The sequence below is a fragment of the Mytilus californianus genome, unplaced genomic scaffold (genome assembly GCF_021869535.1).
Source record: "Mytilus californianus isolate M0D057914Y unplaced genomic scaffold, xbMytCali1.0.p SCAF_2, whole genome shotgun sequence".
Lineage (NCBI taxonomy): Eukaryota > Metazoa > Mollusca > Bivalvia > Mytilida > Mytilidae > Mytilus > Mytilus californianus.
In genome coordinates this window covers 137,468,076-137,482,592 of record NW_026262668.1, presented here as the reverse complement: position 1 = coordinate 137,482,592, position 14,517 = coordinate 137,468,076, and the positions used below count along the sequence as shown (strand labels likewise).

Genomic DNA, 14,517 nt, shown 5'->3' with positions numbered 1-14,517 from the left:
CCCAAGTACTTATGAAAATTGTGTGCAATTTTAAACAGTCCTAAACGTAAGTCTTGTCTATGACTTAAACAATATCGGGACGTCTTTATTTTCGTTTTCCTCTCAAAATCTAACCCAAACTGAATAATCATAAGCGAAGATGTCAAATGCGACTATGCATGGTACCTATAGGACACAGAGGCATAATGATTAATTTGTTGTGGAAGGAAGAGAAGCAACACACAAAATGAGGTCTTCTCATTTAATAGTATAGAATAGATACACCCGCGAAATCGCGGGCATTTATAGCGTGGTTGAAAGTATGTAAACTGTTTTAGGATGAATTTTTGTAAAAGATTTTATAACTGGAGAATTTCAGGAAAGGTATCAAAAGTCATATGTACTTGGGGACAGGACAATATTTTTTTGCCCTCCCCTTTTTTTTTCCAAAATCCGTTATTTTTTGTTTTCTATTAATTTCAATTATTTTCGCGTTTTTCTGTATACTATGAACATACATATACTATAAATAAAGTGTACTTGCTATTTGACAGGCAATTTTTTTTTTAGCCCTCCCCCTTTTTTCCAAAATCCGTTATTTTTTGTTTTCTATTAATTTCAATTATTTTCGCGTTTTTCTGTATAGTATGAACATACATATACTATAAATAAAGTGTATTTTCTATTTACTATCACTTCCAAGTTTACGGCGGTCACTGATATATTGTATAGAATATATTAGTGACCGCCGTGAATAGTAAACTTGAAATTGATAGTAAATAGCAAATACACTTTATTTATAGTATATGTATATTCATAGTATACAAAAATACTTGTCCTGTCCCCAAGTACCTATGGAAATTATGTGTAATTTTAAACAGTCCTAAACGGAAGTCTTGTCTATGACTTAAAAGTCCGTCCAATGACGGAAACAATATCCGGACGCCTTTATTTTCGTTTTCCTCCCAAAATAACCCAAACGGAATAATCATAAGCGAGGGTGACAAATGCGACTATGTATGTTACATATATAACACAGAGGCATGGTGATTAATTCATTGTGGAAGGAAGAGAAGCGACACACAAAATGAGGTCTTCTCATTTAATAGTATAGATTTACTTTATATACAGTCCAAGTATAACTCTCGAGACGGTCTTCCGAGCATTTGGGTTTGGACACAGGTTTCCCACATTTTCCACTTTATTTAAAATTTAGTCTCTTGACTGCAGTTTAAATGGAGTTTGACCGAGGTAACTCGTTTTTGTTGGTTTTTCCTGGCCGGCGGGATCGTTGATGACAGAACAAAATATGTTTGAGCACAATTTACTAATTATTCTATTAAACTCTTTAATGAAAGTGAATTTATTATGCATTGATACTCATGCTTTATGTATATTGTGTTTATCAATTATATTTATATTAATAAAATATGGGTCCGCCAGTATTGCTGTGCTATCGGCTATATATAGTATTTTGTATTTATTGAGATGCCTAGAAATAGTTATTAGTAAAGTTGATACGTATAAATACTACATGGATAAATTTTCGATATTCATATGTAGTTCATTGAGATCAAAATAAATACCATCCAAGGGTATCTAAGGGAAATATTGTCATATTTGGTTTTCTTTCGACCGGCAGTAAAACCTTTGTCAAAGTTGGGCGTCCATTTCATCTGTGCGGAATGTATTAATATGTAGCCACGTCCGGTCAGAATGGGGACATTAAGTTCTCTGCATATTAAGAATCATAGCAAAAACTCTTTCAGTGGTCCGTATATGGCCTGTTGCTGAAGGCTAAATTTCTGTCCCTACCCAATATACCCTCCTTTTCCAGTGGCATTCCAAATTTCCCGCTCATCATCCCGGTCGAGACCCTATTGTAGGACCTTCCTATTGTATTTATTGTTCAACTTGATCTCGTCCTGAACACTCATCAACTATTTGCCACTTGACGTAAAGCAAACAACAATCATCAATCGATCAAAAGTAATACAATATTAAACCAACACACCGTCCAATTAAGGGCATAATTTCAGGAGGTTAGGAAACAGTGGCATTCTTTGATATGATATCATTGGATATTAAATAATAAAATATTACATGATTGCCAATGAAACAACTATCAAACCAATGACGTACAAGGTAGCAACTATAGGTCACCGTACGGCCTTCAACAATGAGGAACAAGCCCATACCGTATAGTTAGCTGTAACAGGCACCGACATGCCAAAATGTGAAACAATTCAACTGATTAATGACAAAACTATAAACTAAAAACAGGTAAAACAGACAGCAACCAACAACAAACACTGAATTTGGACAGGCACATACAGTGAGAAAAGCATGCGACCTTAAGCGTAACATTTTATAGCTAACAATACAGTATAGGTTTTTCTCATTGTTCACGGCCGTACGGTGATCCAAAGTTGCCTAAAACCAAGTTGGTTTTTTATTTAATCTTTTTTTTTAAAATTCAACATATATTTACACATAATTATATAACATATTACAGAAGAAGAATATTCACAAAACAATGGTTAAATGTATCAGGTCATATATCATCAACACAATAATCAAATATTGAATGCAATGACACCTTCAGTCTCTTGCACAAGCATATTGTCCTTTAAAAAGTGTTTTTCAAAAATATTTCTCATGCATCTTACACCACACAAATATTCATACAAGTAAGTTATATAATGTTTTAAAGTGTATTTAGATAGTCTAATAAGATCAACATTACTGTTCATATTTTTAAGTAAATTGTGCACATAATTTAAAGAATTGTTTCTTATTTTTAATGCATCTCTATTTGTATAAATAATAACATTCAATAATATTTTGTGGATTTAAAAGTTTAGAAACTGAAAAATAATTATTATGTGAATCTTTCAAATCTAAACCCTTAGATTGGAAAAAAGTTTGCCTTATATCTTTATATTTATGATTCAGATTCAATATTTTATTTTAGTCTCACCACATACAAACATAAAATGAGATTCACATAAATAAACATAAAACATTAAAACATTTGCATTGTATGCACCAATCTTAAAAAGATTCATGAGAGACTTTTAAGACACAATATATACATATAAACATATTTTTACACATTTACATTCAAAATTTACAGTATACATTTATACTAAACATGCTAAATGAAAGTAAAACATTTGTTTTTTTAAGAACTGGTGAAATAAAATACTGTTTCTTCTTAATAAAATATTGTTGCAGGTTTCGGCAACTATAGCAGCAACATTGTCATTATCAAAAATATAAATTTTTCGCTACCTGATAATAGGTTAAAACATTCATTAAAATATATAGCTTCATTCATCATGATTTGTCTTAAATCTACATATAAAGGGCATTTTAAAATGACATGAAGTCCATCTTCAATAATAGAGCTACAGTTAAATTATGTCCTCTCGTGGACTTCTTTTTCGTCACACCTTCCAGTTTCTATATTTAGTGGAGCTACCCCACATCTAAATCTAGCAAAAGCACTTCTGTTTTTATGAACAGATTGAAAACATATTATTGATATTGATTAAATACAATATTGCGTGCAGTTTATGCGAGTTTATACAACTATTTCAAATAATTTTCAGTACAATAGTTATTTTTAAACAATTTGTAAGTCCTCAATTTACTTCCCTCTGCATATGCAGCAACTCTTGTACACCAGTTTGACTTAAATTTATTCAATACATCTTCCTCAATTCTTTTAATACAATTTTTGTTCAATACATTTAGTTCAAAATTACAATATTGCTCATAATTATACAATTTTAACATCTCTATAACTCTGAAGCTCCAGTTCTTAATTTTAGTATTACACTTTCGTATGGACGACTTAAAAATTTTAAAATTTATCCTGTGTTGGTCCATTATGGAACACCTAGCCCAATGTCTCAAGACACTTGCCCATTGTTTAACGCATGGTGGTTTCCAGCCCAAATCACCAGCTATGGCATCATTTGGTGTGTATTTGCCAACTCCCATGAAAAATCTCAAGGCCCTGTTTTGGACTGCATTTATGCAGGAAAAGTCCCTGGTTCCCCAAATACCTGCACCATAACTAATAACTTACCATACCGTTGTATCGTACAGTTTTAAAAAAAATTTGTGCTGGAAACCACCATGTGTTTTACTCTTCACAATTAACAATCCCAATGCTCTACTGGCTGACTTTGCTACTGCCTCAGCCATTAACTGATAATCTAAAAATTCAGTCAGTAGTGAGCCTAAGTATTGATAACTTTTTACACATTCTATAACATTACCACCAATAGAAAAAATACATTTAGTTTGTAAAACAGCTGGATTTCTAAAATGTATGATCTTAGATTTATTTATATTAATTGTCAGCTCGTTATTGAGACACCATGTATTAAGCACATTCAACATATTTTGTAAATCTTCTTTGTTCTCGGCCATTAAAATAACATCATCAGCATATAACAATATAGCTAAATTTTCTTCATCTATGTTAATACCAATATTCAAAGCATTAATATCATCAACCAAATTAACTATATATATATTAAACATTATAGATGATAAAACACAACCTTGTTTCAACCCAGAATCAGCATTAAACCATTCAGTCATATTACCATTTACAAGTACACTACATTCTACATTAGAGTATAAAGCTTTTAAAGAGTACATAAACTTTGAACTTATACCTAAATTTTCCAGTTTGTTAAACAAAAAAACTCATATGCCTTCTTAAAGTCTATAAAAGCTACATATGTTGATAATTTACATTTTTTCCTGGTTTCTATTATTGATGTTATAGTGCTTATATGATCAATTGTACTTTTGCCTTTCATAAAACCATTTTGCTCATCGTTAATTATCTCCCTTTCATCTAACCATTTGACTAATCTTTCATTTAAAATACTACAATACAGCTAGAGTTATACCCCTATAAGATAAAGGATCTCTAGGATCTGATGTAGAACATTTTGGTATTGGGGTTATAATTCCCTTATTCCACATATTTGGTACATTACCAGAAATGAAACATAAGTTAAATAATTTATGTAAAATAGAAATAATAGAAATATTCTTGCATAACTCAGCTTGAATAAGGTCAATACCTGCACTTTTACATTTTTTTGCATTCATTACAACTTTATGAACCTCATCAATGGTAATTTCCTTATCTAAATCAATACAAATAATGTTTACTTTAATATTACAATTTTCAACCTTATTACTCTCTGCATTTACATTTGGGTTCAATAAATTGTGAAAACTGCTTTTCCATTTACTTAAAATAGTTTCTAAATTGTTAGTTATAGTTCCATCATCTAAAGTAACTTCATTCGGAATATGCATCTGTCTCTCTTTACCTTTACCAATTTGACCAATTCTACGCCAAAACTGATTTGGATCATTGTCACTAAAAATAACCAGCTCTTCCTGGCAGCGGTACCAATATTGACGCTTATATTTTTGTGTAAGCTTGTCAAAGTCTTTGCGTTTATCAACAAAGTGTTTGCGTAATTGTTGTTTTGAGCTACCCTGTTTACAAGTTACATAGTCTCTTTCTTCCGTGCAAACATTGTTCCATTTATTTGTTAGTTCGTCATTCCACCATGGTTTTTTAATTCGTCTTTTTCGATTGTTTGTACTGTTCAGAACTTTGACCTTAGATTCTAATTTATCATTCATTTCAGAGTGTAAAATTTCAACAAAGTTATCATATAATTTATCAACTTCAAATTGTCTTCCTTTAGAAAACTGTATATTATTTATACACATATTAATTTTATTCAATATATCTTTATTTGCCATCCAATCATTTGGGATATTTTTCACATCATATGAAACATATGTATTCTTTTGTTGGCTCATATTATTGTGAGCATTATGTGATAAATTATTAGAATTAATTTCATTTATCATATCAACATTGGTTTTAAATTCCCAACATAATACAGAATGATCAGGTATATGATTTGGACTAAAAGAACCTGGCCGTGCACTTTTATTACATAAAACACTTGCTCTTATAACTTTGAAATTTTTATAATGACACAAACTTTCATATGGAACAACACAGTAATCGACAACTGATGATCCTTTAGTAGAAACATATGTGAAATCATCATGGTTAGGATATCGCCCATTTAAAACACAACAATTCACAGTTGATAAAAATTAACAAAATATTTCACCATAGCTGTTGGCTGTAAAATCGGTAATATTACGCTCAATTAGTTGGTCTATACCCATAAAATTCCATCCTCCGAGTCATTTTCTATTGTTACTTTAAGCAACTTTAATAGTTCCTTTTTGATTAAGATGCCTACTCCTCCCGAACTGGTTTTTGCACGTACATGTATCTGTTTGCGGTTGTTTCCGAGCCATATATAATTATTCATACATATATCATTGTCATTTATCAAGTGCGTTTCGGCTATGCCGATTATATGTAAATCAAGTTCATTGATACATTCTTCAATTTAAATATTTTTTTCATTGTTAATATAGCGAGTCCATCCATTGATGTTCCAAAACCCACATGTGTACTTATAAGGTCGGTTATTGCTATGGAAACCACCTCGTCTTCGTATATGTCCTCTTTCATATCCATTATTCATACCTCTTTTGTTGGTATTTCCATGAAAAGATCCACTATTACCTTTTTAATTGTCATTATGCTGTGTTCGCATTGAGTCGTCTCTATATTTTGGTGGAGTTTGGTTTTGTAGAGGAGTGATTTTTCCTCCGACTGTTCTATATTCTTTGTCCTTACCTATTGCACGGTGTATAGTTCTGTTATTAAAATCTAACATTCTTTTTTCACGAGGTATATTGTTTTCTATATATACATCTCTGTGTTTATTAGAGTTTCTTAACACTGCTTTTGCTTTTAGTATCGCCCTTTTATTGTCTAGATTGTCAACTTCTACAAAAATTATATCAGGTTTTCTTGTAAATTTCCATATCCCTATGCAGACTCACCTTTCGAACTGACTTATTTATATTTACATTTGTCAGTTTTAGCCCGTCCTTGATCAAGGTTTCTACTTTCGCTTTTAACACTGCGCCGAAGTCACATGCATTTTCTCTGGGATCAACTGCTAGATTCTTTGTTACAATATTATGAGTCTGTGAGCTCTAATCTTTGTCCTTAGTATTTCTATTATTTGATATAATTTCTGCATATGATTTATCAAGTTTTTTTAAAGTTGTCCTTTAATGAATCTATTTCAGAACGTACTTCGTCCCTGACTTTGCTTACATCCCCTTTCACTCTGTCTGTTATTACCGTGTTCAATTTTGCTCTTAATTTTCTTTTTACGACTCTCAATGTCAGTAATTCTTTTCTCTAATCTGAATACAACGTTGTTTAAGCTGTCTGATAATTTGCTTATCATGCTGATTAGAATATTGTCTCTGTGTGTTTCAAGAGGGGGGTCATTTTCACCTCGACTTTTTTTACGAAGAGTGTCAATCTCATCATCATTTTCAGATAGTTGTCTTTTACGGGGAGTATGGTCAATGCTTTTATGGTGCACTTATGCTTGTGTAGCAGTAATGTGTATACATTGCTCCTCGTGTTCAATTTTATCATGTACGGGTCTAAGGGGGTTTACCGCCATTACTTCTTTTACGTATTCTGTGGCGAAATTTGTTCTAAGCAGATCAGCCACCTCTATTAACTCAGGATTTGTGTAACCGAGTCTACTCCAATGCATTATACTTTATATCAAATTCGTATTATAGTCAAAGTATAAATTTTAAACTCAAATACTTTGTAAACAACAGGAGCTTAAATTTTTCCAGCCACCATTACCAAGGGCAGACAAATTATGACAAATTATGACAAGATATCATAAAATGTTCTTCTGTTTCTACTTCAGTGCAGAATTAGCAAAAACGTTCTTCTCTTTGAATTTTGGGTTTATTATATCTACCCCGTTCTTTATTTAAACAATAAGCACTGATACGTAGTTGTGTAATTTTACTTTTTATATTTTTGGTAAGATTGGTTTCCAGATAGAAGGGAACAAAATTTGGAACAAATATATTACTGAAAAGCATCAGTTTACTGTCCAAAGCCCCAAATTAGATTTTTTTGTAGTTGTGAGTCAGATTGCTGATTATAATATCTTATTAGACTATTTTTAAAAACACTATTATCTGTCAAATCTTTGGTATCAAGGCTAAGTACTTTGGAATTTTATTTGGGGTAGAAAACCAGCATTTGGAGTTTTCTTCAGATAATTCTTGATCTGCAGTAAACGCACTATATAATATTTTATATAATATTCTGTCTCTATTTATTATGACATGATATTGACAAAATTTAACATTTACACCCTTGAAAGATCCATCTAAACCAAACATGTTGCACACACGTATGAAATTCGAGTAATTCAGAGCTTAAAATAAAAATAAATGATTGATATTTGAAATGCCTGTACCAAGTCAGGAATATGACAGTTGTTTGATGTATTAGAGCTTTTGATTTTGCCATTTGATAAAGGACTTTCCGTTTTGAATTTTCCTTGGAGTTCGGTATTTTTGTTATTTTATTTTTTCTATTTCCCTTTCACATACATCACATACATTGTAATTAATAAGTTTCATAGTCATTAGTTTAGAATTAGTAAACATACAATGATGTGCTATTTTGAAATCAAGATCTATTAGTAAAGATGGTTTTCAGTAAAAATGACATTATTCCACACTTTACAAAGTTCATGATCTTGAATCTCAAAAACTTCAGTCCACTTTTTATTGCAAACAGGATACTGAAAATGTTTACTAGTAAGTAATAAAAACAATTCTTTTGTTGAACACATTGATAACTCTGACAATTTGTCTTTGGAAACAACATAAATATTTATATTTCTCCTATGAACATCTTTATGATTAGTTTCAGTTCATTCTCATTACTTTTAAAATATCATATCTTTTTACAGTCATTTGGAATATGTTAGATAGCTGTCTCGTTGGCAATCATACCACATTTCCTTATTTAATACAAACAAAATACGGACAAAAATGCAATTAGCAGCCGAAGCTACCTTTGTTAGCTTCCTGCAGTAGCAAGGACATTTTGACCCTGCATTCAAATTTTTCTGCTGTTTGAATGTCTCACTCTATGACCGATAAATCTTCTCATTTGAATTGAGACAGTACGTTTGAATGTCTCACTAGTTGACCGCTGTTTGAACTAGTTTATATTATTATGTTTATAATCAAAAGCAGTTCAAGTAGTGACGGAAGTATCAAACTCAAGAGGCATTTACATGTATAATGAACGTTTGTGCGATATGAATATTTATCCAGTTAGTATAACCATAATAATGAAAGATTCAACAGATCTTTACAAAGTGTGGGTAATTTTTTTTTCAAAAACAGTGTTCGAACTCAGTAATGTATAAACATTCCTAACAAACAACCCATAAAAAGCAAGAACCCATTTAAAAATGTATTGGTATCCCATCAATAGGGTATCCCATCAATAGGGTATCCCATCAATAGGGATTGCTGGTATCCCATCAATAGGGATTGCTGGTAGTGGTAATGATTGGAACCTGTAATGCAGAAAACAATATTGCTTATTCCTTTAGATTTCTTTTACTTCAGGGAGTCCTTCGTAAATGTTTCTGTCTTAGTTCGTACCAGTTGTCATGGTGTAAATTTCTGTGACTTTATTTCATAATTTTTCAATACTGTTTTTTGTTGTTATAATCTTTCTCAAATCCATATGTCGTAATCTACTTGAAGTTCAATTAGTAAAATAGAACTTAAAGAGTCAATGTCATTTTGAGATAACGGATTAAGCTTAATTAGTACTTGTGAATAGACCAAATTTGTCAAATGTATATTAATTAGTGTCATTTTATATTCGAGCAATTCAACATTTGTTATAAAAAGAGACATTAAGAAAATACAGTCAGTGAGGATTTCCGAACGATAGAATACGGACCCCGTATTGCTACATTTAAGGACTTTCTAGCGGACTGTGCCGTTGTTGTTGTTTTATGGACTTCCATATGTAACTTTGTTTTATGTAATTGTATTGATTTAGTTTGGATTCAACAATAGAACATTGAAAGTACAACCTGTGATTTTCTTATTTATTCAAATCTACCGCTAGTTCCCCCGTGTTGTAAAATTACAATACGTCAATATATCTGTTGAAAACTCAACCAATGCAACATGTTTTTCTGTTTTCTTATAACTGATGTGTCATCCATCTGAAATCTTTTATAGACAGCTAACTATGTGTCAGCCTTTCGAATGCCTCCACATACAGGAACATATATTTTCAGGAAGATAAAATCGTAATATACATACTTGTTTAAAAATTCCTGTTAAAACGAAGACTACATATAATAGCATATGAAAATTGACAAACATATAATTGTCCTCATCGGTATGAAGTCTTGTATTTGTTCCCTTTTGTTTAGTTGTATTGTTATTTTTGTTATAGTTGGGTTTTTTAAAAGGGGAGGGGAGTTACTTTCACAGTAAGTTCTTCATAACATCTTTTCTTATTATCATGTAGAAGCAAGTATTTTCTAACTAAAAGATCATGAAGTGGCCTACTATTATCTCGTATGTGTCTAGACAACATCACTGCGGTAAGAAAAATGTATGTAGTCATATTAATACCAAAGTAAATTTGATTGTCAAGAGGTGTTTTAGTACACAAAAATTATGTCATGTAATTTGGACCTTTAAGAGGCTATCATAATTTTATTCATTTCCGATTTAACCTCTTAAGAGCCACTTTAGATATAAACAGATATTTAGCATATAACAGATTCTTCTTTCACAAAGGTTCATCAAAATGGCGTTAACGGCAATCCTACTAACATTGTTATTGTTTGTTTTTAAATCTGGTGCCGCTGATGATTCCTGTGAAGAAATTATGGTTCCAATGTGTCGTGGTCTTATCGGATATACTCATACACAGTTGCCAAATCGTTTAGGTCATAAACACCAAAGACAAGTTTACAGGTAAACAATTAATATAGATTACATAAAGAATTTATTTTTCTCATTTTCTTGACAATGTTTCAAGGCTTTATTACAATATCTCTAAATGCTTGGTAGGTGCGCTAATTTTATCATTGAATTTCAATAGTAAAGTAGTAAAAGGAAATGGTTCATATATAAAGCGAGGACAATTATTTCAAATCAAGTAGATAGATGTTCTTTTCTATTGTACATAACTTATGAATAGCTTAACGACAGAAAACCAAATTTGTAAAAACTTCAGATATTTATTTCAGTTTAACTTGTTTATGATGTTGTATTTGATGAACTTTTTATATAAAAAAACATTTATTATTTAAAGAGAGGAGAGGATACCAGCAGGACATTCAAACTCACAAGTCGAAAATAAACTGACAACGCCATGGCTAAAAAGAAAAAGACCATCAAACAACAGTACACAAAACACAACATAGAAAACTAAAGACTGAGCAACACGAAAATCACCAAAAACTGTGGGTGATCTCAGGTGCGCCGGAAGGGTAATCCTGCTCCACATGTGGTACCCGTTGTGTTGCTCATGTTGTTACAAACCCGGTGATAAGTCTAATTCGGTAGGTCACATGGGGAAAAGAAGACGGGATTGTAGTTACGACAATTGGAACATAGTCGTTGTCATCTGTGAAACGGATATTCCATAACGGTCAACCAACTCGTTATGGCGCGATTTCAACTTCACCACTTAGAACTCTTGGTTTAATAGCTTTCCTGTGAGCAGCAATCCTTTATCAAGGAAACCATGATAGTAGATACAAGCCCTGGAATATCGTATCAACTGGGAGATATATACTCCGTATGTAGGTGCTGCTGGAATGTACAACATAGAAAATTGGAGTTCACAATTTGGAAGCTAAAATCATCTATTTTGTCGTAAAGTTTTGTTTCAACCGACCATCATTGTCAATTTCTAGATTTAAGTCAAGATATGAGGTACAATAGTTTTTCTCTACAATCCATTTTCCTCTAGGCTAATTGTTTATTGTATACTACCCGTATCCTTTAATGCTTTATTTTAGGTTTCTGGAACCGATTTGGCCTTTTATGGACAGAGGGTGTTCTAACAATTTGAGATTGTTTGCTTGTGGACTTACAGTACCAAAATGTACCACTAAAGGAAATACAACAAAAATAGAATTGCCATGTAAAGAAACTTGCTTTTATTCCAAGAAAGCATGTAGTAAAGATATGAAAAGTCTCGGAATGAAATGGCCCAGAAAACTAAAATGCAAAGGACTCAAACGAAAGAAGCAAAAGAAATGTTTGAAGCCATACCCTAGACTGAAGAAAAAAAGGCGACCTATATACGCTTATTGTCAGAAGAATACCTTTCCAATGTGCCAGAATTTGACCTTTGATATCGGTACCTTACCAAACATGTTTCATCAAAGCCGGGAAACAGAAATCTTGAAGGAACTTGAACAATATCAGAGACTAGCTGACTCACAGTGTCATGATGATCTGTGGTTTTTGATTTGTGGAGTATTTAGGCCGTATTGCATCGCCAGCAACCCGTTTACTCTGCCTTGCCGGGAACTATGCGAGGAAGTTCGAGGTCAATGTGAGGCGACGTATAGAAAGTTGTATGGTGGTCTCCGATGGCCTGCTAAACTACAGTGTCATAGATATCCGCCTGCTTCATCGCAACATACTTGTGTTATCCCTAAAGACACAGCTTTGATCAAAATTAATAATTGAATTTAAACAATAACAGCGTAACAGCTTTGTCCTCTTTAAATTTGATAAATAAAATAGTGTAAGTAACAGGGGGATGTCATCGGAATGTGTTTCAGGTGACAACGATATTGAATACTATGTGTTCAAATTATATTGTATTATAGTTTCTTACTATATCGATTGTAATAAAAAAAAAGTTAATGTTTAAGTCTTATCATGGCAACTTACTTTTAGTCTGGTCTTTATACGGCGCTGAATGATTTGAATGTAATAAATAAGACTGTCAATTGGTTTTTTTTCAGTTTTTAAAGCTCCCCCAGGAAAATATCAATTCTTGACACTTTTCATGTATGGTAAAAAGTTGCACATATATTTTTTTTGTTAATATTCAAATTATATATTGATTATTGGTAGGCCTAGTGGTCCTTGGACTTTTTCTTAAATTAGACTGTCCTATGTATTTTACAAATTTGCTATGCAATAAATCAATATTTACCGTATTTTAAATTTTGCTATGATACTTCTTTGGCTTTTATTATAAAGAATATTTACCGTATTTTTATTGGCAAACTAAAAACAATGTATCCATGTAACAGAGATGTGAAAATGAGCCCCAAGTCTTGATTAACTAAACTCTTTGTCATAGTTTTAGTAAGCCTGATTGCAGACACACAATCATTACGCAAACATGAAAAACAAAAGCAAAAACAAAGAAAAGAAAAAAAAACAAAAACAAAAACAAAAAAGAATAGAAAAAACCCAAATAATTTGCGCTTTTATTGCTGTTCTATACCTCAAAGTAACATGTACGCCCTTAAGATTGAGGCAAATATATGAATACAGAGATACAGTATGACTCCTCAGATTAAACCTTAATTTAAGTGAAGCTTTCAGCATCGACCAACAACGCTCATCGCAATGCAAATCTAAGACGACCTCTCACGTTGTTTTGAGCGGGGAAACAAAATATAATGTGATGATGTCAATATCACACATAATAGAAGTGATCTGAAGAATAAATACGGCATAACTGTAAAAATAGATGATCATATATCTCAAGCACGTGGAAAGTTATCACGGCTTCCACGCATTCGGAGAGAAGAACTATGTAATATAATGAAACAGAAATGATGTGGTGTATCATTTCTCGAGACAAGTTTAAAATTGGTTTATGTACAAACCACTGTTGGGCTACTTAGTTACTTGAATACCAAGATTTAAAGGTAACGTCTTTTATCGATATGTCTGTTTTAACTGATAACATAGTAACTAATGTAACGGGGTATTTTCTTGGTAAATACAACAGACGATGACGTTAGGGTTCTTTCCTTTTTATTACACAATATTTAGACCCTAAAACATATAACAACAAATAATAAATATTCACATTAAAAGACAGTACATGTAACATATGGGCAAAGGGGAATACCTACAATTCATACTTATTCCTTTAAATATCTATATACTCAAATAAGCCCTTTAAGCACAAAAATCTAACTTTTTAGTTAACTTTCCAATACAATATTCATATGTATCTCATAATAATAAATAATTATATACATCTCAAATCTCTTAATGAGTTGTCCATTTTATAAATAGATTTGTACACAAAGTATACAAATTATGACAAACATGAATATATCACACAAACTACACTTTACATAAACAGATAATTACTTAAATAAAACATAGACAGCACAGACATTACAAGTAAACAACATAGAACACAATGCTTACCATGTGGTACATAGGTCAGTTATCTCAGATGGTGCCATTAAAACAAAATACATATATGGTTTGGCGATATCTGGCCACAGCTTTTATTCA

At 31.8% G+C, this 14,517-nt stretch overlaps 1 protein-coding gene across 1 annotated transcript; it reads left to right on the top strand.

Moving 5' to 3' along the window:
• Positions 1–10,749: 10,749 nt before the first annotated feature.
• Positions 10,750–13,210, top strand: LOC127731176 (frizzled-5-like). The gene is made up of 2 exons (XM_052240121.1): positions 10,750–10,980; positions 12,033–13,210. Exons 1-2 carry the CDS (start codon positions 10,811–10,813, stop codon positions 12,709–12,711), a joined length of 849 nt encoding a protein of 282 aa, XP_052096081.1. The 5' UTR covers positions 10,750–10,810; the 3' UTR covers positions 12,712–13,210.
• The last annotated feature ends 1,307 nt before the right edge of the window (positions 13,211–14,517 follow it).